At 40.6% G+C, this 25,029-nt stretch overlaps 1 protein-coding gene across 4 annotated transcripts in view; it reads right to left on the bottom strand.

Annotated features, from left to right (window-relative positions):
• Nucleotides 1-327: 327 nt before the first annotated feature.
• The window catches only part of ARL15 (ADP ribosylation factor like GTPase 15), a 406,381-nt gene continuing 381,679 nt past the window's right edge, over nt 328-25,029 (bottom strand). For 3 of the 4 annotated variants that reach the window (XM_045438124.1, XM_045438145.1, XM_045438135.1), the window contains one exon: nt 4,952-7,659. In XM_045438124.1, coding sequence (XP_045294080.1) covers nt 7,507-7,659 — 153 coding nt within the window. In that variant the 3' untranslated portion in view covers nt 4,952-7,506. Of the gene's footprint in view, nt 599-4,951; nt 7,660-25,029 lie in introns of those variants that run through there. The other variant, XM_045438138.1, reaches the window with a different exon arrangement.

Raw genomic sequence — 25,029 nt, 5'->3', positions numbered from 1 at the left:
AACCAGGCAGATGCTCTGTAGGGCTCTTAAGAGGTTGTTAATCTACAGGCTTCCTTGTCCTATTTCTTCTTTCCTTCCTGCCATTTAAGAAACCAACTCATTTATCCAGTCGATTCCAATAATCTGGATTAAACTTTTTTTTTTTTTTCCATTTTATATTTGAGAGTCAGCGAGCGAATAGGGGAGGGGCAGAGACAGAGACAGAATTTGAAGCAGGCTCCAAGCTCCGAGCTGTCAGCACAGAGCCCAATGTGGGCCTGAACCCCACGAGCGGTGAGATCATGACCTGAGCTGAAGTCAGACACTTAAGTGACTGAGCCACCCAGGTGACCCACAACAATCTGGATTTTAATTACTGCAACTCTGCATGTTGTTTAATATACATCTCTGTTCCTGTGTTTTCTGCAAATTAGTACTTAGATCTAGAGGCTTGATCAGACTCAGGTTCAATTTTTTTTTTTTTTTTTTGGCAAGAGCACCTCGTAGGTGATTGTATACTTTAGTCAGGAAGCATATAATGCCTGGTTGTTTCCTTCTTTGGGATGTTAGTAGATGCTGATGATCATTGTCCGGATCCACGATTTCATTAGGGGAAGAACTGCAAAGTATAAATTAAACCACACAGTTAATCTCTGGTATTATGTGACTTGACTGGATCCTGCTAGTTCACCTAAAAATTTGGGATGATTTGAAATTAACAAACAGAATGGAAGGAATAGGGTTTGTTTCAGTTTATTTTGTGATCCTACCTGGAACCCAGGCCACTAAGCTGTAGGGGGATGTGTTGCAGTTCTCTGAAGGCAAAGCTATGGTGGGGCTCAGGACTGGTGAGGAGGGAACAGTAGAGGCTTTAAGTGTTCAGGAAATGAGAATGGTGTTGGTATGAATTTTGCAGGACTGTTCTAAAATCTAAAATGTATTAACTCTTGCTAAAAGATCTACTATGCCCAAGTCCTGTCCTGGAATAAATAACGGGTTTAAAGGGGTCTCTCTGGGTTCCCAATCTTCAATGAGGGGAAAATAAAGCAGCCTCCTGAAATCCAGTTGAAACTCACAGCTGACTAGTTAAAAAAGCCAGGGGGTTATATAGCTCACAGGTTACTGCCTCTGTCTGGGCATGTGAATTGTGGCATGCTTTTTTACGCAGCAGCTTTCACTATTTGGTGGGGGAAAAAAACCACAAGAGACTCCCGCAGCATTAGAAGTTTGCCCTTAGAGATTTAAAATTCAACATTTCAAATACAGATCATTTGTCAGATCAACAGACAGAATGATGAGACCAGGCTATTTCCAGAGAAGAAGGAAAAGCCCTTTGGATGTAGAGGAGATGAAAAGAACAGTACGGTGACAGAGTTTGGTTTTGCACTTTGGAAGCACTTTTGTGTGCTAGACACATGCTTTGTTGTTGCCGCAGTAAAAGCGAAAAACAAACAAACAAACAAACAACCCACAACCCCCCCACCCCGAATAAAAGGGGCTATTTCTACAGAATTCTACTGAGACAGATGCTAAAAAGAGGCAAAGACTTTTCTGTTGTGTTTTAGATTTCTAGTTTTATTAATGGTCTCAGACTAAATCACATTCAAAGACCATTTTAAATTAGGAGGGCTGAAAACCAAGAATTAGGACCAAGAAAAGACATTTAAAAATCTAGAGATTCACATTGCAATGTTAACATTACCAAAGCCCCCCCCCAAATACAAAAATTCTCTAGGGTCATAGAAATAACCCAGCTTAACCAATGTTCTAGGAATTAAAGCCCTACAAAGGCAGGGACCAAGTCTGTCCTATTTACTGCTGTATCCCAAGAATCTAATATGATGCCTGGTACAGAGTAGGTGTTCAACAAAAACATACCAGGGGGTTTCATCGAACCCCTTAAATTTATTGAAACCAAAAGTTCCAACTGTGACATAAAACCTGTAAAAGGGACAGTGGTTAAGTTGACTCTTGACAAGCTGTCGTCTGAAAGAATCCTGTTGAAGCTGCTTAATAAAAGCGTTGGGTTGATCCACCCCGTGTCTAGAAAGTTGTAAAACAACTGGAGAAGGCCAGAGCCGAGACTGACTTGCTCCAGATTATAGAGAATGACAGCCAGACTCACTGTTTGCATTCCTGTCTCTGCCTTTCGCTGAGCAGTTTCCGTTCCAACCAAATCTTCTCGTTTTTAATTTACTCTGATATTTATATGTCTAATGATTTAACATCATATCATACCAGTCTGGCCTGCAGGGTGCCCTTGACATGCATTTTTCTAATTGACCTTTACATCTATTATGCACAAACCAGCCAGAAATCATTCTCGTCTACGTGAGCCTCTTAGGTGAGACTCGTAGTAGTTTCACTTCTGTCTCCAGAAACAGCCTTCTTCACAGACTCCATTTACACACAGCTCCCCTGCCCCCTCCCCACCGCTGTGTCTTCTGCAAGCTTGTCCAGACATGGAGTGCATCATCAGGCCAGGCCTTCCAGCCATTCCATTGCCTGCAGAGCAATCATTTATAGGCATTTGGTGTTTTGTCTGACATCTGTTTGATGCTGGAGCTCCAGCCTTTGTCTCAATGAATCACTTGTCAGAGGAGGTTGTGGCATTTTAGGCCGAATTTCACACCTACAAGGAAGGGTTGCCTGGGATGTAAGGAATCTGAGGCTTGTTTGAAACGACCAACTTGCCCACCTCCCACGAGGAATACCCCACGAGGAAATAGGGAAATAAGGGACACTGGGGACCGCGATATTTATTAAAAGGCTTATTTTCACTGCCAGTGTGCGCGCTGTTCTCATGCACTCGAGCCAGGCTTTCCTCTCTGGGGACAACACTGCCAAAGGACCTCCATGGTTGGAGGGTTGCCCCTAGAACGAACCGGGCTGAAACATGTGTGTGGAATATTTTGAGGGCATCAGAATTAGAGGCAGAGATTGTCGAATAAGAAAAGGGGAAAAAAGAATGAATCATTCTTTGTAGTTTGCCGGAAGATCCTTTAAGTGCTATTTGATGGCCGTTCCCAAGTTGGTCCGTAGAAACGTCTGCTAGAGCAGTGACGTGTCCGGAGTCGCAATGTGTCACAAGCCAGGCTGAACCTAGCAAGGCACAAAACTGAGGAGTCCCTTTCCTTATTCTCGGAACAGGGCACCAGTGACCTCACAACACTATTTATGGTAAGCGAGGCTACTTTAAACCACAAAGGTTGAAGTATTTCCTTACAAAAAGTATTATTCATAGTGTCCCATGGCAACTCCCATCTGATCTGAGGACCTGAGGGGAACATGAAAGGGTGGGGGCAAGAAGCCCAAGAACAGCATAGGTGGCTTTTCCAAACCAGCATCTGGCGAGCAGAGGATGCCAAGAAAGCAGAGATGGAAGGCAACATGGGGATATACAGAAAATCGGAAAGAAAAATCAGGGACTTTTTACTTCACCTTGTTGTAATTAAAGAAGGATGCTAGCCGAGGCATATGCTGGAGAGATTCTTCTTAGTGACTTTTAACTTCTTTGGTTTCACAGAAAGTCACTTTATGAAGAGTTTGTCACAAACAGATGACCCCCCAGGATGAGAAGTCAGAATTTCCAGCTTGGATGAAACCGTAGGTTTCTCATTTAGGTTTTAATTTAAAGAGAATGGGAAACGGGAGGAGAAACGGGTATCTCATCTGAGGCTTCTGGGAATTACACGGGCTCCTTTTCATGTTCCTAAATCAGAGCAAGGGGGTGGGGTGGCGTAGGGTGCCGGCTCATTAGTCACTCGGTGCATCTGAGTTGGAAAACATTTAGCCCCGAGATGCAAATCATTTAATCATGCTGACTCAGAGGGGGCCAAAAGTTGTGAACCCTTGGGAGCCAGGAATTCCCAACATGATGTGATAATGCATTTCACAGCACGGACTTCAGATCTCCAGAACCTAGGGTAGGGGAAAAGAGAGGCAGGGAATCTATATTCTCCTGAAGTTTCTGCATAACAAAGACAGATCCTCCCTCCCAAACTCAATGAAAATGAGGGCTCCCAAAGGGCAACTCCCACTTCCCCGTCCCCCTCCACATACTTTTTCCTTTCTGTTTGCACCAGTAGGTCAGAAGGTTAATGAAAATGCACTCTAAAATTATAAAGAGGATGAAGCCAGGCATGAATCTATGAGATTTCCACTCGAGTCTGAATATCCCATCTGGACATTAAGAAAACCCATTTGCTTCAAAATTTTACAGTTCTGTCCACATTTGCTTGGATAGGTCTGAGACTCTTCGGAACTTGATAACCACTAATCGCCTACCTTGCAAACGGAACTAGGAATGCCAGGTTGAATCCCAGCTGAGAAGTGAAGTGTTGTGGGTAGTCAAAGGATGTGTTGGGATAATGCACTGGGGACCAAACGAGAGCTGGGGTTTGAATTTTTCCTCTTCTATCATGTACTTTTTTTTTTCTTTTTCTTTCTCTCTCTTCTTCCATCCATCTATCTTTTTTATTTTTCTTTCTCACTCTCCTTCTCTTTTACAGAGCACTCCCGTTCTTAAGGATGGACCTGTAAATACACAGCATTTCCTCAAGTCGCTTAAAAATATTTATTTCCTCAGGGCAGCAATCACCACTGAAGGAAATAGTTCATCGTCCCAGTCCCTCTCAGAACGTTGCTTTTACAGCAAATATTTATAAACTGATGCTTTGACTGAAAGATGACACTTTGCATTAACATCTCCACTCTGCTCACTCATTCTGAAGGAACAGCTCCCATGAAAGTAAATCGCTGAAGACAAACCAACTGGAAAAGACACTTGCTTTTTTTTTTTTTCCGTCTTTTAAAGTTTTCACAATGGCTTCAAAGGAAATGTGAATTAATCATTTGTTTTGACCCAAGAGCAGCAGAACTTATTTTGAAGACTTAAACAGGCAACACAAATGTAAACAGAAATCTGCGACTCCCAAATGCTAAAAGCTTGAAAGGAGTCAGTCTGAAAACATCAATTCTACTCAGCGTTTATTTTCATTTGAAGAATAGTGGAAATCATATATAAATCACGGACAATACAAGGTCTTCTTGTCTGGCAATTGTCCACATGAATCTGTTAACCTCTAAGGATAGATACAGATCTTTTAAAATAGAAAGACAGGGCGATGTGGCAGTTAATTAGCAACCGAGACTATAAACTACAGTAGATACAAAGTTTTGTCGTATAAATTAATTGCCATTACAAAAAGGCAACTGCTTTAGCTAAGAAGGTACAAAAACGGGTGACTTCCATAAATATAACAAGAAGCTAAGTGAGGAAATACATAACAGACTGTTTTTCCTATATAATATTGGAATATGCAAACTAACACACCTGTGGCACTTTACAGGAAAGTAGGAATAGATGTACACGCACACCCGCCACCCGCCACCCACCCACACTCGCCCGTCCAAACCCCCTCCCCCCCCAAGTGGATTTCCAAAAACACGGCCAATTCTAGGGTTACAAGGACAGGATGCCGCACGGAAGCAGCAACACAGCGAGCGCCGAACTGCCAGACAAAGAAGGAGCCTTATTGACAGTTGTAAAGCATTAGGCGTCAGACAGAAACTTGTCAAAAACAGCTGTTGTTGGGTACTGATTGATAATGTTTTCATTCTGACGGCTGAGACACTGCAGACAGTCGTGGGTCTGAGAAGAAGCCCATCACTGGCGCACACATGAACACACACACACACAGACAACGGGAAGTCATTTAACAGATGGCTTAGGAGCACTCAGCCACAGTATCTTAAAAAGACAACATTCTACATTTAATGAACTTGCAGAGAAAGCAATGCCTAATCATCATTTATTTGTCACAGAACGTGAGCACGACAGAACAGAACGAACGCAGGAATTGTGTCACTGGTCATTGGAATAAAAGTTTTGTGCTGCTCACGCATTACACAGTGTAAAAATATTCAAGGATGCTGGAGACAAGATTGAATATGAATCTTTTTGGATCTGTTCCATGGGAAGAAAAAAAAAAAAAAAAGCTTAAAGAAGTGTTCGATGTTTCAAAGGGAATGATTTCATTAAAGTCCACCTACGAGATTAAACCACAAAAGCTATAGTTGAGCGATGTCTATCTTCTGGAGAATTACAAGGTATGACATCACCCTGTAATACAGTGTGGGTCTGTGGTATTTGAGAACCGGTCTATGCTACCTAAAAATTACAAACGTGTTTTTATTGCTCAGGTGAAAGGAGCACATTTGTATCATTTGGCCATTTTGCATTTTAAGTGGTCAAAAATCTGCAAAATGTGCCAAAGAGTATTACATCCATAAACTTCAATGTCCATAGATTATTCTTGATTTAGAAAAGGTCAAAGGTGCAAACCTCAGTAAAACTGCACCTTTATCGCTACAATCTTATCATTTAAATTAAATGAAAAAAATAAAATGAGTTCCAAAGACTGAATCTAGGCCCTAAAATGATTTGCTGCAGCCCCAGCACATTTTTAAGGGCACACTGAAACCCCTGAAAATAGAGGTTTATAATAGGAATACTGATAGACCTTTCATTACTAGTTGGAGACAATAGCGACTCCGTTAAACTCCATTAGCACTTAATGGATGAATATAGGGATTCTGTCTTTGTCATCTTTGTCAAATCCGCGCCAGCTTAAGCCCTAGCCACTGTATACTTCACTCGGCTGTTTTTAAAAATTGCATCTGTCATTTTAAAAATTATTTTCTTTCTTTCAATCAGACACTTAAGATTTTTAGAAAAAAGATACCTATATTATGTTGTAGCTTGACTTTACGCAGGGGAGTCTTTCCATTAGAAAAATATTTGAGGACTTGATGAAAAAGTAATCAATGACACGTGCGTTGTGCCTACATTCCCTCTCTTCTCAAAAACTAAAAGTCTTCCTCTTAAAAGGGGAGTGAGACTTCAGATGTAATCACGGAAATGATGCATCTTGTCTTTAAGTTCTTCCAAGTTAATTTTACCCTGGCAGGATATTCCTCTCTGATAAGGTGATGAATTGAAATTTTTGGTGCTCATTTTTCTCTCATAATCTATAAGGCTTGTATACAAAACACTAAAAAATAAAACATGGTAAGATAAAATAAAAACCCGAAACAACAGACATATTATGAGGAGCCCCAGTCACATAACACTCTACCCCCAAACCCAGGGAAAACGAGTCAAAGTTCGGAGTCTCCCTGAGTCCTTCATAAGGGATTTGATCTCTGTGAGCCACAAATTCCATCCATTTTAGCACAGAGTATAGAAGAACTGCTTAGAATAACAGAAGGAAGAGACATGCAGTGAAGATAATTAGTGGTAAACAGAGAATAAATTCTCTCTCAGTAGTGTGTACTTGACGTTAATGCCGATGATAATTCACCTGATTTATAGAATATTCACTTTAATAGAGAGATGGGAGTCTGAGATAACTAGAGGAAAATAGATACTGAAGCCATTAAAGTCTTGATACCAAAATAAAACTAAAATGAGAAACTAACACGATAGGTTCAAGGCCTTTGGGAACTCGTGTTCTTTGCCAGATTTCACATTCTTACAGCTTCATGGTCTTTTTCTTCTAACAAATTTATCAGCTGAGAGAAGCTGTCTTTCAGTGCATCCATGTCATCCAGAGAGCAGGGCTGCAGAATCCAGCGTTTTCCACGTGCAAGTGGTTCAAGTTCAAAGTATTTTTTGACCTTAAGGGGGGAAAACATAAATATGTTATTAGTTATATCAGAACCTTTCTTATTCCAAAATTTTGATAGTGATGAATCATGGGAGGGATTTCAAGGAGAACTTATATGAACGGTGATGTTTAGGACTCTCTAGAACTCCATCCGCAGCTGTTGTTATAATGTGGGTTATATGTTGTGACCCAGGACTGTTTTCTTTAGGGGTGACTGACCTGCTTGCAAGCCACACATTTACCAGCATGGGAGGTCTGATGAATTACATGTACCATCGCACAGGGCAAAATACGCTGCACACACCAAAAGAATCAATTCAATCAAAATAAGTCAGGCAGAGTAACTTTCACTGCCATCCCCTTGCTAACTTACTAAAATTGGTGACAATTTAGTATGCACCATATCGATTACTGAAGACTCAATTATTTTATCGAACACATACACAACAAAATTATAATTTAAGTAATCTTTTCTCTCCCTCCCTTAAATTTCTAGTATCTGTTTTTGAGACCTGGGAAAGCATTTTTTAGACAAGAGGATAGAAAGAGAGAGAGAGAGAGAGCGCATGCACAAACTTGTACACGTATACCTACATACATAAAGTCTCCCAGCTTTTTCTTCTCCTAGTCCTGAATTTTCAGGGAGGTAAAAATCAAGACCTTATAACTGGTATGTGGGCGGAGAATTGGCTATCTTAAAAACCTGTTTGATTAATATCCAGTCATAAGTCATTCTTAATGTAGACTGGCTAGGAGACTAATAGCATCCAGGACTACTAATTTCTGACTGTGAAGGAATATCAAATTGTCATGTCTTCCAGAAGAATTGATGATCTCTTAAAGGCTATGATAAAGTACAGAGTTCATAAGGCTCCCCTCCCCTCCCCACACTACATCACACAAGAACAGGACACCATATTTATAGCCCAGTGATGTTTATATAACATAGAATACAGTGAGTGGCAACATCAGAACAACCAATGTTCAAAGACATTCTTGGTCAACAAATTTCATTAAATCCCACGTGCAGCGGAAAATTCTAAGGTCTTACTGTAATCAATACTCGACCTAGGAAAAGAAAGTGCCTCAACCATATGCTATTCCCAAATGTGGTTTCATTTTGCCTTTATCATTGTTAAGTATCAGACTATAGCAGACGTACATCACCCAAAGTGGTATTAAAATATGTGTACATTTTTTTTTCATGTGAGCAGGAAGATACATGTAAGAAATACTACATTTTTATGCTAACTTAGGAAGCACAATTGTGCTAACATTCTACAGTTCAAGTGTGTCCCCACAGTCCTTCTTTAAATAGTCTGCAAATTAATAATAAATATTACTACTTAAAAAAAAAAAAAGCCTGTGACAATGGAAGGACTCTCATTAATTTTGATTCTGAAAAGTAATGAAAATCTCATCTCAGAGCAGAAAATGGGTATATGACTTCAGAACAGCTTTTGCCCAAGGTATTTTACAAATCATGTTAAGAGGGTTCTCCCTTACAGAAAATGTAAGGCCCATTCTTTCACTTTCTTTTCTTTACAGCACTGAAAACAACTTACTTCCAAGAGAATCTGAAATTGCTTGTGCAACAACCAGCACTAGACCAGCTCTACCCCCACCACGGGAGGCCATCCACCAGCAGGGGGAGAGAAGAGCTGGCAGGGGGGACAGGTGGGGAGCATGTTTACGTCTAAGGCTTGAAGGAGGAGCCGGCTGCTCTGAAGAGTTTACAATCAGAGATGTCAGTTTGCCTGCTTCTCCCACAAAGTGGGGCTTCAGATTGCACTACCGAACGCTTACAATGCAATTCAGTGTTTGATCAATAACGCCTCCCATCAAGAGGGGCAGACAACACGTAACATCCAAGATCTGGTACGTGAAGAAGTTTTCTGCTTGTCACATTTCATAACCTCAAATCTAAAGGGGCAGCACTTTAAGTATTGCTAATAATGGAGAAAGGGACTGGTGGCAGGAAACTCAACAATATTTAAGTAAAGAAAAAGACTAACACAGTAAATATATGTTACAAAGAATACTTCCTTCAAATGGTTCATTTAAAAATTCACAGAACTGATCCTGGTGGCATAGTAACAGCTAATTTGAAAACAATGCTAGATTTAAGTAATCACCGAATACAAGTTGTGATATTTTGCAATATAGACCAGACAAAACAAAAACAAAAACAAAAACACCAATAAGGATTTAGGTAGACATTAAGTTGGTTTCCAGGTAACTGAGAATATAGACGATTGTGTAGGCACACTTGGAAGGTAATAAAGATGTCTGAAGGTAGTTAGGCTTCAGAAGTTGTTCCTGCTGAATATGAAACATGAGAAGGAAATGGAAGGTTCGATTACAGGGTGGTCACCAGATAAAGGAGCCTGATGGTGTTAAGCTGACAAATATGGCTGTGTAACCCGAGATTTTCAGATCTGTAACCTAAGTGGGTATCTGACCCTGCCATATTCCCCCGACTGGTATCCAAATGATTCCACACCACCCTACACTTATAATATCAATTTTAAAACAAGTCTGGCATTTCAGTGAGATTCAAGGACAGTGAGTGACTGTTTGCTGCCGGAACATAGCTTTTCATTACCCTGAGTTTCATGTTTCTAAAAACAAAGCAGATAATAGAAGAGAGGGGGAAGATGGAGACCTCAGGCTCTGACTCGAACTTTTCCCGTTAGGTTAACATTTTCACTTAGTTTCCTTAGATTAACCTGAACTTCAAATTTCACCTCCTCTGTATTATTAAGACACAAGTTACAGGCACATTTGACTTGTCCACCATGGCTTTTTTTGTCCTTCCCTACGCTGATGTTTAAAGAGAGGTGTTTAGGTTGGACCCACATAAATCCCGTATTTTGAATACTTAATCAGCTGCTTGGATATTACTGTTCACTGGAAATTGCAAGAAGAGGAGACTTTCACATTGGCTTCTAGCGATGGCACTTGGGGCAATGACATGGGAAACTGCTGCCTGGCAACCTACAGTCAGTTGGCTATTTTCGGGTCAGCCACGGGAGTGGGCATTTGTTAGTAGCCATGTGTCCACCCTAGAGATAGGAAAACAAAGCCACCATAAGTAGCCAACCTCTTTTAGCTATGTCATCCCAGCCCTTCTTCACTCATGCCACTGCGGGGTGATGTGTGTTACTGCATTCTGTGATTCACACACCGCATTTATTGTAAAGTCCTAATGTAAGAGACAACTCAGCACCATCACATGGCTGTTCACGTTTGCAGCAGCTGTGAGACCTGAGACAATTACACAGTACAGGAGACTGCCTCATTGGGTAGGAGATGTCCTTTATGTTTCTTTGAGTAGAGAAATAATAATCCTTTCCTACTTGCAGGACCTCCAATGGGGTTCTCTGACGATACTCATTGATTTTCCTTTCTTGCCCTAATTTCACAAGCAAAAATTTTATTTTAATTCTTGCAAACTTGTTGTGACTAAATTTCTAGACGTCATGTAAATAGTTTCTGAACTGCAATGATAGGTCTTTCCTTTGAAAAGTCTGCAAGACTCATTTTATTTATAATAATAAACTGCTTGTTTTTCCTATTTTTGTTGTTAAAGCATGTAAGTAGTGTGTGCCCAGAGTTGGCCTCATTTTCCTTTAAACTCTCTGGGGATCAGGGGAGAGAACAGTCCAAAAGGGATGACTTAGTGTTTTTATGTGACAGAGTTAAGTTCTAAGCTCAGATATTTATAAACAGTGCTTTGACCCACACGATTATGTTGTAAGACATTAAAAAAGGGGTTAGGGCATGTGACGATTCTTTACTGCGTGGGACTATGTTGTGCATCCTAGAAAACATCACCCCTAGTTCTAGTGACCTCAATGCCATTAGCACCAATCAGTCATCACTATAACTAAACATGCCCCACCCCCTCCCATGTCCAGGACTCCCCCTGAGGTGGTCCTGTTCCTGTTAACGCAGGTGTCTCTTGCCCTGTCTGAGGCTAGGGGTAGAAGATATCTTCTATAAAAGCTGGACATCTGTTCTGCCTGCACTTCTCTAGATCCCCACCTACACACAACACATATATTCCTCCTGGGAAAAACTAGCAGATTATAACGGACCCCTTTTGACTTGAGGGTGGCTGTGGTGGGTTGCAGTAGGGGGAAGATCAATGTAAGGAGCTTTGAAAATGTGCATCCCAAAGGTTGGCTTCTCACCTTTCCCATTGAACCACCACTTCTGAACGAGACTGGTGCGTGTGTGTAGGCAGCATGAGTGTGATTTCACGAGCCACCTGTGCCAGCCTCCCACTGGCCAATGTGTGGGGTTCCACTGATTAGAGCAGAATACTGTCAAACCGAAAACAGAAATAGCAGCCTGAAGAGGGGGCTGTCCTCATCATTGGTACTAGTGAGATTACCAGCCCTGCTGCCCCTGGCTTTTCAGTGCCCACAAAAGACTGCTTAAAATACTGTACAGTTAACCAAATATGCTTTTTCACTCATTCCTAGCATCCTGATTCTACCTCAGCTGGAAGAAAAGCAACTGATTCCCATAAAGAGAGACAGGAGCATTAGAACAAGTCTTAGGTCACGTAAGTCAATTTGAAAAAGAAGTATCTCAGTAGAAGAATGTTCAAACACACTTTAGAAATAAAGGCACATTCTTTCTTCACCTCTAGAAAAGGAATCAGTCTCATGAAGGAGTCCAGGCTGACACCTTCAGCTCCTTTTGTTTTTTTTAATGTTTATTTATTTTTGAGAGAGAAAGAGAGAGAGAGAGACAGACAGAGACAGAGAGCGAGCGTGAGCAGGGGAAGGGCAGAGAGAAGGAGACACAGAATCCAAAGCAGGATCCAGGCTCTGAGCTATCTGCACAGAGCCTGATGCGGGGCTCGAACCCAAGATCGGTGAGATCGTGACCTGAGCCGAAGTTGGACACTTAACCAACTGAGCCACCTAGGCACCCCTTCAGCTCCTTTCAAACTGATGAGTCAGCAGGTAAGACAAGACAGTAGGGACACTGGGTGAGGATCACAAGCAAACTTCAGCGGGCCAGCAAGAAGAGCTGCAGTGTGGATCTGCTAGGCAGAGGGATCTGACAGGCAAGCATGGGCACAATGCAAGAGAATGCGACTCTGTTAACTATCTTAACCCAGAAGAGCCATTATAGCTTTCTTGTCTTTGTAAGTACACAACATGTCCATCACATAGCTTGTATTTTTCAAACAACCATATGAATAATATGAATAATGTTTTTTGGGGACAGGTTCATTTTGGTTTCTCACCTCTTTGGTAAAAGTACGGTCTGGATGATAAATTTACTCCAGGGCTCCAATGAATAGGATGGTAAGAGAGCCTGAATGAACTGTGAAATTTGGTAGGAGACTGTCCATGATGGCCAAAAAGGGAGCAGAACTTGCATCGTCTTTACCCGAGTCCTCACTTTCATCACCAGAGCAGAAGCACCTACTGTAGTAACATGTCACACTGGTGGAAACATTTGTATTGAAATGCTGACCGTGCGCCTTCTCTTTCCACCTCGAGGTACGAGGATGACAAAATGTACGAGTCATGAAACTGGCCAGGGTTTGAACTATTTACACCACGGAAATCCACAAGCGCCACAAACCAAGATGTTTTTCCTTCCAGGGAGTCAGTTGTCAAGCACTTAGCAGCACACACAAGTATGTGCATCTCGTTTGTGAGTTTGCAAAGGGGTCTTCGTTTTGCGGCCTTAATTGCAGAAGCTCACAGAGTAGGCTTAACTTGGTAACCTCCACCAAAGTCAGAGAGAACTTTGCCCACGCCGTGGCTCCAGGATGGAGTCTGGAGATAAAGTGGCAGGGCATCATTAAGATTCTTCAGAGTGCATTCTTGGCAGCTTGTTCAAAGAAAGGTTAGTCTAGAGAGAGCAGTGCCAGCTGTTCCCCTTTTCATTGTACTACTTGCAGGATTTTGAAATCCTTAGAAAGGTATTAGATATGTCATTAAAGGCAGAAATAAATAATACAGGTAAAACCAATTTGCCATAGTCCCTAAGATATTACAACACAGAACAGATACTGTTTCCTTTTTACTGAGCACTAATAGGGGCCAGAAAACAGCACTCTGATCTTAACCAATACCACAGCATTACTTTGGAAGTGCAAATCTATCATGGATGATAGATTTCAAGAACACTAGGTATAACATAAAGTGTAGTTCCAGGAAGATCGCTTCTTTCTTAATCAAAGTGCAGCCTGCTTGACCTTGGAATAATTAAAAACCAGACAAATGCCTGCAGGTCATGACCTGTGACTGAGCCCTGCCCTTACGAGAAGTCTTCTTGCCCAATCAGTAATCTCTGATGTGTAGAACATGTTATATGTTGTGACAATAATTATATAGAAACCCAGCCTTCCATTGCACGGGAGAAGTTAGCATGTCCCAGGAGAGTTGAATAAAATGATCCCATTGCTTTGGTGGTAGGAGTTAAAATCTGAAAAGCGTTCCTATTTTTTGTTAATCTGCTAACCTACAATTATGGAACAAGTTATATCTATTTTCTCTTTTTGATATGCCTAGAAGGTTTGTTTTATTGTCCTATCCAAAAAGCTTATCAGACAACCACTGTTGAGAGGCAGAAATGAGGTATGGATTATGGATGCTTCCTGTCTTGGGGGGCCAATGAAAGACAGCCAGTATCCCTGTAGAGTATTTCCTCTATTCCAGTGATTCTACTTGGCCCTCCCGAGCCTCCTGAGTGATTCCTGTATGCAGGCCTTTGCTCCAACTTCTGCTTCCAACCCACAGTGCCTCCATCCACAAGAAGAAAGAATCAGCGTATAAACATTCATATTTTTAGACCCAGCTGATGTCTTCCTATCACCTCAAGGGGAAGCCTTAATGTCGAAGAAACTTTAAAAGTAGAAGGGACCTTAGTTACAGTAGCCACTGTTGGCTGTCCTCCCAGCACCCAGGCAAATAAAGTTTTATTGGAACATGGCCATGCTTACTCACTTATCTATGGCTGCTTTCACGCCACAATGGCAAAGTTGAGTAACTGCTACAGAGATAGTTTATTCCACAAAGTCTAGAATATTTACTATTTGGCCCTTAAAAAAAAAAAAAAAAAGACAATCCCTGGCGAAAGCAGCTTCCCACTTTGTCCAGCAGGGGTACAAGGAATGCCTGGGAGAGGCCTGCATGGCTGGCTTTCCAGGCCTTGGGATGGCCACCTCTTCCCCATTTTGGCTCATACTTTAGGGGGCCAGAGAAGTTGGCTTTCCCAACCTGGCCGGGCTCCACTTATAATTTCAGATGCTTTGGACTGTAGTCTAGCACAAGGGATTAGACTAGAGAAGGGTCATAAAGTCATATTTTTACCCCTCTGTGTTCAGCCTTGGTCTCTTTTGGGTGGAGACCTCCCAACAGCAGAACTAGCCAGGGCACAGGGTCCACCTGTCAGTCGAAAGTTTTTGGTGTCCATAAGGATGGCTCTTAGTGCAGAGCAATACTAGTATTGTTACCCTGCAGTTTTAAAAAGTTCCTTTAAAAAGGAACTAGGGGCCAGAAAACAACACTCTGATCTTAACCAATACCACAGTATTGTTTTTCCTGAAACCTATTTTTTTCTGAAGCTAGTTTTTCCTGAAGCTATTATATTCAATTTAAAACCTAGTTTTTCCTGAAGCTATTATATTCAATTTAAAAATCTTACCATTCCATCTATATATCTGGTAAGTTTTAACAGTACACTTGGGAAGTTGAATACTGTAGGTCCTTTTATAAACTTAGTTTAATTGACCACTCTTAAACATTTCAAAACTCCATTTATAAATTTAATATATTCAATTTCTTTTTCTAATAATCAAAACATCCTCATATACTTAAGAAGTCTTTCTTTTTTCCCCAGTAAGAATTTTTAAACATTTCTTCAATTAAATTTATAAATTCAGTGCCTCTCAAGCTCTGGTGCTTTCCAATACTATTTACAAGCTTAACTAAATTCTCATGCTTTTCTACATAGGAAGCCAATTCTGAAATAATTTATCCTCAATGTACTATATACTTAAAATGAAAGTATTAATATTGCAGATTTGGTTATTTCATCATATATATACACATATATACATATATATATGTTTTTATAAATACATATAAATTTTTTTGTTGTTTTGTTTTTTAAGTAGGCTTCATGCCCAACACAGAGTCCAATGTAGGGCTTGAACTCATGATGCTGAGATCAAGACCTGAGCTGAGATCAAGAGTCAGATGCTTAACCAATAGACCCACCCAGGTGTCCCTATCGCTTATACTCTTAAGATTAAATTTTCCAGGGTTAAAAACACTTTCCCAATAAGGAAACAACTTTTTCCGTCCCAAATGAAATGGGTTATCATTGTACCAAGGTTTTCATCTCATTGAACTTGAGTTGCTTTCCAAACAGAGTTTTTAGGCTGAAACGTGATTGGAACTATAGGTATCCAGGGCAAAATTTTTGGAATCACTCATTGCCAACTTAGGCTCTTTATGAAAATAGTTGCCACAACAAAAAGAATGTCCTGATCTTCAGAGGGGACTGTTTGCTCTTGGATGTAAGTTACCATTACCTACTTCATGGAGTCAATTCTTAGAAGCAGACACCCCTTCCTAACAATTCTGAAGAATTTCCTTTACTACTTGCTTGGATTTTGCATTTCGTTAGCACACACTTTAACACCTTTTAATTTGGCTCTACAGACACTTAATCTTCATTTATTGAGATTCAATTTGTGGAGCGTAAAGCTCACCCTTTTTTTTTTTTTTTTTTAATTTTTTTTTAACGTTTATTTATTTTTGGGACAGAGAGAGACAGAGCATGAATGGGGGATGGGCAGAGAGAGAGGGAGACACAGAATCGGAAACAGGCTCCAGGCTCTGAGCCATCAGCCCAGAGCCCGACGCGGGGCTGGAACTCACGGACCGCGAGATCGTGACCTGGCTGAAGTCGGACACTCAACCGACTGCGCCACCCAGGCGCCCCAAAGCTCACCCTTTTAAAAGTGTACAAGTTAGTGATGTTAGTATATTCACAGATACCTGCAATCACCACTGTTCTCTAACCTCCAGACATTTTCACCGCTTGTAAAAGAAACTCTTTACCTGTTAGCAGTCACTCCCCTTTTGCCCTTTCCCCCAGCCCTTGGCAGTCATTAGTTTACTTTCTGTCTCTATGGATTTGCCTATTCTGGACATTTCAAATAAATGGAATTATATAAAACATGGCCTTTAGTGTCTGGTTCCTCTCACTTAGCATAAAATTTTCAAGGTTCATCCATGTTGTGGCATTGAGCATGAGTGTTTCTTTTTATGGCTGAACAATATTCCATTGCATGGACATACCACATTTTATTTATCCATGTTTATCAGCTGATGAACATTTGGGCTGTTTCTACTTTTTGGCTATTTATGAATTCAGCTATATGGAGTCATTACTTTCTCCTTCAAACAGGCTTTATCAATGCTTATTGTATAAATTAATGAGTTAGGATATCAGGACTCAATGGGAATGAAGCATCTTCACAGGTCTGGGGTGAACTCTATTTTCACTCAGATTTATGAGGCTATCCTAGTTTCACTTGAGAAACATTCACCCACAGATTTGGGTAATGACTTTTAATTTTTTCATGTGTAAGAGACCTCAATTCCTTGAAGGCATAGACAATGAATGAAAAGAAATGATTTTGTATTCTCTGATGTACACAGTTACAATGCCAGACATAAAGAGGATACTCATTTATTTTTAAAGAAATGTGAAGAGCTGAAACTATCATGAAAGGGCAAGATAGCAGGTACTGTATTTTATCTCAGATTAAAATGTGAGGAAGGGAAGGAAACTGAACGCTGGAGAGAAGTTGCCACCTCTTTCAATTAGTCAGGCCGAGGTTTCATGCAGGAGGTGGGATTCCATGAACGGTTTCAAAACTCTAGGTCTAATTGGTTTAAACTCTATTACACATATGCCTACAGGCAGCTGCAATGGATTGTTTTGCAAACAGAAAAGTAAGCAACCCCTCATGGAAAATAGACCCACTCCAGAAATCTCAAGACCCAAAGGACACATATGTTTTGAGCTATTCCTTTAATCTGTGTCCAAACAAAGCATCTAATTCTTATCTCAGAGAATGGAAAGCACTGACATATGCAAAAAGAGAAGCATCAGTACACTTGTCTTTGCATGCAGGTGCAGGTATCCGACTTTTCAATAACATCTATAACATTGTCATTAATTATAGAGGCAGCCAGGTTTCAACAGCATATCATTTTCTTTTGCTCTCCTCTCTTTCCCTTCTGTAATCAATTCTATTCCACTCTTTCAAAAGAGCATTCATTTTCGGTACCAACACGTTTAGGGTGTTATACTTGATTCTGCACCTTCCGTGTCTGAGATAATACTTGCTTATGATTTACCTTTATTTCAAAAATCAAACATAATAAGTAGGAAGAAACGTGTCTATGAAAAACTTTTTTCCTGGCAATAGAATATGGCTGTTTAAACAGTTCTACCTATAGACGTATGAGAGCTAGTCAAGTATGTACTAGACAGGAAGGAGAGTTAATGAGTGAAAGCCCCAAACACATCAGAGACAACCAATTAGCTTGTCTGAAACACAGGCTTGTAAAGCTATCAGTAACTTATAAAATGGTCTGCTACACACGAGTAAAATGTTGTTTAAATGGCTTGCTTAACTGGATGCATTCACCATGAAATTGATTCTTTTAAGGTTATTTTTTTAAACTTAATACTCATTAACTGTGCATATTGAAATGGCTGGCTGGGTGGGAGGGTGGATAGATATGTTGGTATTGTAAAGTGCAGGTTAAAGACATGAATTCCATACTTTTTGAGGTTAGGAGGTATTGGGGAAAGAACTTCATCAATTACCAACAGTTGTGTCTGCGTCAGTAACTGAAAAGGATCAACACGATTAGATCATTCCTCCCCTGCCTTGCACAGTGCTTAGGTAAGGACTGGTAGATGTGCTCTGAGGACCTTCCAATGCTGAGAACACATGCTTTTGTGTCACAGAACGGCACTATTTTCCACCATAGCCTGTGATTCTGCAAAATGGCACGAGAGAAAGAAAACCCGGAGCCTGGTATTTTTCAAATCCCACACTTACCTCCCAGGGTGCAACTTTCATCCCCCAGAGTTACTTTACTAAAAGGTAAACTTGATGTTTGAGGTAACTTGAGGTAACTTGATGTTAGCGGACACATGAACGACAATCACTATACTATCTCATATTTTGAGTTTTCTTAAAACAGTATTGTATATTTTGAGATTGTTTTTTGGTTGGGTCTCACATTTAGCCTTTTTTTTTCTGTTATACAAAGCTCCATGCTGCAAATGCACTTTTCATTGATTGCGACCTGATCATACAAGCAGGAGAGTATGCTTTGACTCTGACAGGCCTAATTCTTCTTCCTGCTTAGTCCATACTGGTGCCCTTCATGCCGTTCACGAAACTACTATCAGTTGGTCCACTCAAGCAATTCTTTGACTTAACAAAATATTAGGAAAAAAATAAGCTTGAACAATGGCTACAGCTTGTTAAAAACCCAAATATCTTTTAAAAATAGTTTATATATTCTAGCTTATTTGGCTTCTGTAATGGACTATATATCCCCTATCTCAATCTTGCAGCTATGAGGTGTGGGAAAGCAACGTTAGGAGTAACAATCCAAAATATTAATATATGGAACCCAAACAAACATGTTTAATACTAGCCTTGTGATACTATGGCAGCACTCTGTCCTAACAACGACAACATTTAGACGTTGGGGCAGATTCAAATTCTTGGGTCTTAAACAGGAGACAAATATGGCAAGCCACACATTGCTTAGCCGCCAATTGAGGGTGCCAACGGCCCTGTCCAGATGCAGAGATATTCAAGGGATGTTCCTGTCAGCAGTTTGTCCTCTGGCTCCAGCAAGGAGCCACCATGGAAACACTGGGAGGAAAAGGAAAAACAGGAAGGCGTGGAGAGATAGGGGGGAAAGGCAGAGAAACGGACAGCCACCTCAATAACACATCTGAGCAAGGGGAACAGGTAACAAACGGCCTTCGAACGAACTGCCATGTTGTTTAGTCACAGGGAGAGAATTTCTTTTCCTACTGTCAATACGGCCAGGAGCCTAATATCCTGGCAACTGAGAAATATGAGCTTGGAAAGAGGCTTGCAGGCAGTCTGAGGAAAGAAAAGCTGAGTGGTAATCCGTCCTGAGGAATTTTAGCCAAAAAAACCCACACAGGACTAGTTGAACTCAGAATAAAGCCCGTGAAAGACAAGTCTGGAGAACATTACAATCAGACATAAAGAGAACACCAGAAATGAAGGTTCCAAAAGCCACTGACTGGATTTAGCACAGCACTGTTAGCATGGCCTTGAGTCCTCGTTGTCAAACCAGTACTAGTCCAAGGTACTGGTTCTCAGTGGAGGCAAAAGGTGACCATACTCCCTTAGGGGACATTTGGCAATGTGTGCAGATATTTCTGGTTGTCACAATGGGGGGCGGGGAAGCGGGGTGGTTACTGCAGGCATCTTGTGGGTAATGGTCAGGGATGCCGCTAATCATCCTACAATACGCAGGACAGCTACCACCCCCCCAATGCTGCCCCCTCCCCCCACTGCCCCCATAAACCACTGTCTAGCCCGAAATGTCAATAATGCTGAGGTTGACAAACTCTGTTCTGAATTGATCTTTTAAGGCAAAATCAAAGAACAAAAGCCCTGTTAATGATTCAATCTGTGATTTATCAGCAAGAACCATCAGACCTCCTCCCTGGAATTAGGAGGAGATTTAGGAATTGGAGGGTCAAAGGAGATCAGGAGCTACATTGGGGAGCACCTATAACTCTAAGTCTTTCTTTCTTGCTCAAAGTAGAAATCAATCAATCTCGGTGGGCAAAACTGAAAACATTTTATTGGGCTGAAACAAATGCACCAAAAAAAAAAAAAAAAAAAAAAAAAGAAAAGAAAAAAGAAAAACAAACCCAAAAGCAAAAAACACGTCACCTTCCCGTCTTTCTACTGTTACTAGATTTCATTCATGGTTTCAGACCCTCAGGATACAAAGGTGAACACGTCTCAGGGCCTCATGGCGCTTACTTGGAGGAGACCGACAGATATCAAGTAGGTATGTCAGTGACTAAGGCAAGTCAGGTGGAACAAGTGCCATGAAAAACTGGAAGGCACCATGGCAATAATAATGTTTGCCACACAGCCGATTCAAAAAATGCACCGAGGGCATGATATAAGTTAAGTATCACGTAGTTGCAGGTAAGGACAAATCTTTAGCTGTGTCAAAACAAAATCTCATGCAGTTACAATAAAAGCTCTTTCAATTAACCTCCACTTAATCACCTAGGATTAACTGACTCTTCACTGCCTGGGTTCCAGATAATGACGGACGTTGGTTGCCTGCGCAGTGAATGCCCACACCCTGTGGGTGCAAGCTGAGGATCGAGCTGGCCGCGCTCACCTGACGTTCATAACTGGGGCACCGCTTCTGTGGCACATCCACTCACTTCTGCTCCCTGGTCGTTTCATGTTTCACGTTTCCCATTGAGGCAATCATACTTGTCATTATTACCAATGATTGTCATTTCATTAAATATGGCATCAATGAGTAAAATAGGAAATTGAAAAGACGGTTTCTTTTTCTATGAGAAACTCAACGGAATGTGTTCAAAGAACTCAATAAAGGGAAGTCACTAAAAACAAAGTGCTGTCGAATTAGATTTAGAGAACTATAAAGGCAGGTGAAGGTGCACATTACCTCCCTCGTGTCTTGGAACTTCTGGTTTTATCTTATCTTATGGTTCTATTTTAAAGAAACAGGAACTGCAAATCATAGGTAATGGCTATATTCTGTGCAATAAATATGATACAGAACCCTGGTTAGTGGCCACATGCTCAGAGAAAAGGCCTTGGCCCAAAAGCAAAAGATGAGTACGATTTGTGTGTTTTAAGTTATATTATTTAGGATATACGTTTATTTTATTTTTTAGTGACAAGACACTAAGCAACTTTTTCTTCATTAACTGTTCAACTACCAGTTCAGATCAGGTCAGATAAGGGGGCTTTTAACAGTTTCAAATCACACTTTTTATTCTGTCTGAATCAAAAGCCTTTTCAGGAGGAAGTCATTAACACCCACTTTGGTTGGAAGTTTAGAGTATTACATAAAATCATGTCCACTGTCAGAATCAATACCAGTGTCTATCACCTCAAATCCTTTCATGAAGGAAAGTAGCATATAAATAAATAAAACACTCAAATCCATATTGATAGCCACACCCCTGCAGTCTCACATACAGATAGATACTATTCACATCTATGAATGTAACAGTAGGGTTAAAACTGGATAGATATTGTGTCATTAAAACCAGATCCTTTAACAAAATAAACATCAGTTTGAATGTATTTGCAAAATATTTTCTAAATAGAACTTATTCCCATTTTCTAGAGTCAGTTATAAAGTACTTCTTAGCCACTGCCCTGGATTCCTATTTCCTGCCTTTCCATCACTCTAGGGAAACGTAATTGCTCAGCAGAACTGTCCTATTTTACCCTGAAGTTATTCTGTTTCCTTACACCTTTGCCACATATGCATGAGTAAGATGCTGATTCTATCATAGTATTTAAAAATAAAAATCATATAATTCCCAAGATCTGACAAGTGACTGTTGGGCTATTTTTAACTATAAGTTAGATGTCAATAATAAAATAAAATGATGGGTGTAAACGGCATTTACCTCTGTGTATCGCAACTTTGTTTTTAGTAAATGAAGTACCTGATACCTTATCTTCATCATGTTTAACCACCTAACAGGATCTAGACTTCAAAGCCCTTGAACAGGGTTTGTAAATTTTAGGTGCATGTTCATGACATCTAATCTTTCACACAGAAAGAAGATGCGGCTCTAGAGAAATGAGGATAAAAGAAAGAAATTCTTGTGTATTTGAATCCAGCTTCGCATCCAGACATACAACACACATAACCTGCACATTTCTTAGCAAGTTAAATGCAGCACACGGTTTTCGTAAAAACATTCGGGCAAGTTGAAATCTCTTACAGCTGCTGAAATATTTGAATCCTGACTTCTTACATGAAGTCACAGACACCAAGTATGTAATAACCTGGTCACAGGTCGAACTGCTCTTTGGTGCCGTCAGAAGGGGCAAGCTGATGTGATAAACTGTGGAGATGTCTGGAATGACTTAAGGGTTTTGGGGCTTGGATCAGTAACCAAAAGCATTGTGTTCTGGAGTGGAGTTTGTCTGGTTCTGTAAGTCACAAAGACATAGGCTACTTCCCATACAACCTGAGGAAAGAGAAGGACAAGCAACAAACATGAACAACACAATGGGCAGAAGTTCTGAACAAGAGATGGAAAGTGAGCTGAACTAGCTGTCTCTCTCTCTCTTAAATTAGGTTATTAAGCCCAGGACTTATTTAAAGCACTGGAAGATGTAATGTATTAACTAGCACTCATGGAAGAACTGGAGAGAGTTCCCTAAATGAGCAAATCATCCTATACTTAGGGGCAAGAATTTGAAAGGGCTCGCATAACTATCTTAATGGTTTTTAGATTCTTATGAAATACTATAAATTAGATTCTTACAGTTCAGGTCTAAGAAATTCATTCGTGCTGTATCATACATGTCTAAAAATACTCCTGTATCTGCACAAAGCATAAAAAAAGCTCGCTGGAAAATCATGCACCCCTTGCACACCCAATATTCCCCTCCCCATTCCCCCCATCCCCCAGAATCCTTCCCATCTGCCAGCTGGGTTTCATTTTAAGAATTTCACACTGAATATAAAGTGCTATTTTGACCATGTGGCTCCAGAAACGTGAATTTATAGTCTATTCAGATCGTATGCCAATGATTGACAGAGAGGGGATTAACGAACTGGATGTGATGAAGCCGCCGCTGCTTCTTTCGGGTTGCTCGAAGTTTCCAGGGAAGGATGGCCACCCTTACGCTGCTTCACGGAGGCTGGAAGGAAGCAGTCTCCTAGCCGGGCAGTTGCTTGTCACTCTTCTACTAGATGGCCACTCTGCCTTGGAACTTCCCCCAGCCATGTTCCCATACCTCCCACCTTCTCTCCACTTCCCCATGTGTGAAATGAGAACACCAAAGCTTGCTTTCTTAAACACTTCTTGCAACAATGTTCATTTACTGACACATAACACACACCTTTATAATTCCTGGTCTTCGGGTATAAGAGTCATATTCTGGGAAAGCGTGTGTGTGTATCTGGTTTTCTTGGGTTAGGGCTGGCAAAGCCCAACAACTCAAGCATGGTGAGGGCTCTTTGCATGTAGTATTTCATAGATCGTTTGCAAGTCTTGGCCATCTAGAAATGTTTCAACTACCACTGCTATTTAAGCTTTTCCAAAAGTAGTTCTGTTTTTTTCAACAGTCTTCCGTCTTCACACTTACCATCCTCAAGTATTGTCTGAGGCATGACAGTGATAACTATATATTCAGATTTTCTAAATCTTTTGCAACTTTAGGATGGTGCTGTTCCTAGGACTCTGTATGCTCTTTAAATGCACAAGTAACATTATAAAACAGATTACTTCTCTGTTTAACAGAAGCTCGAGGAAAGGGCAAGCATTACATTTTGAGAAGGGTGTACAGAATGTATTTGGATCTGATACCGTGATACTGAAGCCAGTCTCAAAATTGATGAACATATCTATACTTGTATTGCACATATATGCAAAAGTTGACATCAGAGGGAAGGCTGACATCATCAGAACAGTACAAGCTTATCACATTCCATCAAGTTTGGTCCTGTTCAGAAGAAGAAAGACTCCATTCAAGATGCGGGCTTTAGTTTCTAAGTTATTTGAGAGAGGTAACCTTGCCTTGAGTCCCTACCCTCAAGACAAAACAATTAAACAAGAACACTATAGAAAATTGATTGTAATTAAGGGAAAATTTCTCCTACTTGTCAGTAAAATAAATACATCTCCATTTTTAAAAAAATCACCAGTACTATACATTTAAGGTTCAGATACACTATCTGAACAGTTAAAAGAGTCATTTGAGAACAGAGCAAAGTATGGAGGGAGCCACGTCAAACCGGTAACAATGAATGGTAACATGGGGAGGGGGGCAGGGAGAGGGTAGTAAAGATTAGTAAATTTCCTTCATATGTCTCTGAATTATTGGACTTGAAACACTAAGTGCCTATAGGTTTTATATTTTAAAACACTAATAAAATAAAAAACACACATATGAACAAAGCCAAGAGCAGAAAGGGCATCTTTTAGAAAGAAGATATAAATACACCTGTGTGCAGATACACAGAAAAGAAGGTACCCTGGCTCACAGTAGAGGCTCAATAAACATGCA

The sequence above is a fragment of the Leopardus geoffroyi genome, chromosome A1 (assembly GCF_018350155.1).
Source record: "Leopardus geoffroyi isolate Oge1 chromosome A1, O.geoffroyi_Oge1_pat1.0, whole genome shotgun sequence".
NCBI lineage: Eukaryota > Metazoa > Chordata > Mammalia > Carnivora > Felidae > Leopardus > Leopardus geoffroyi.
Note: the sequence above shows the minus strand (reverse complement) of the source record. Positions and strands in the feature narration are given on the sequence as shown.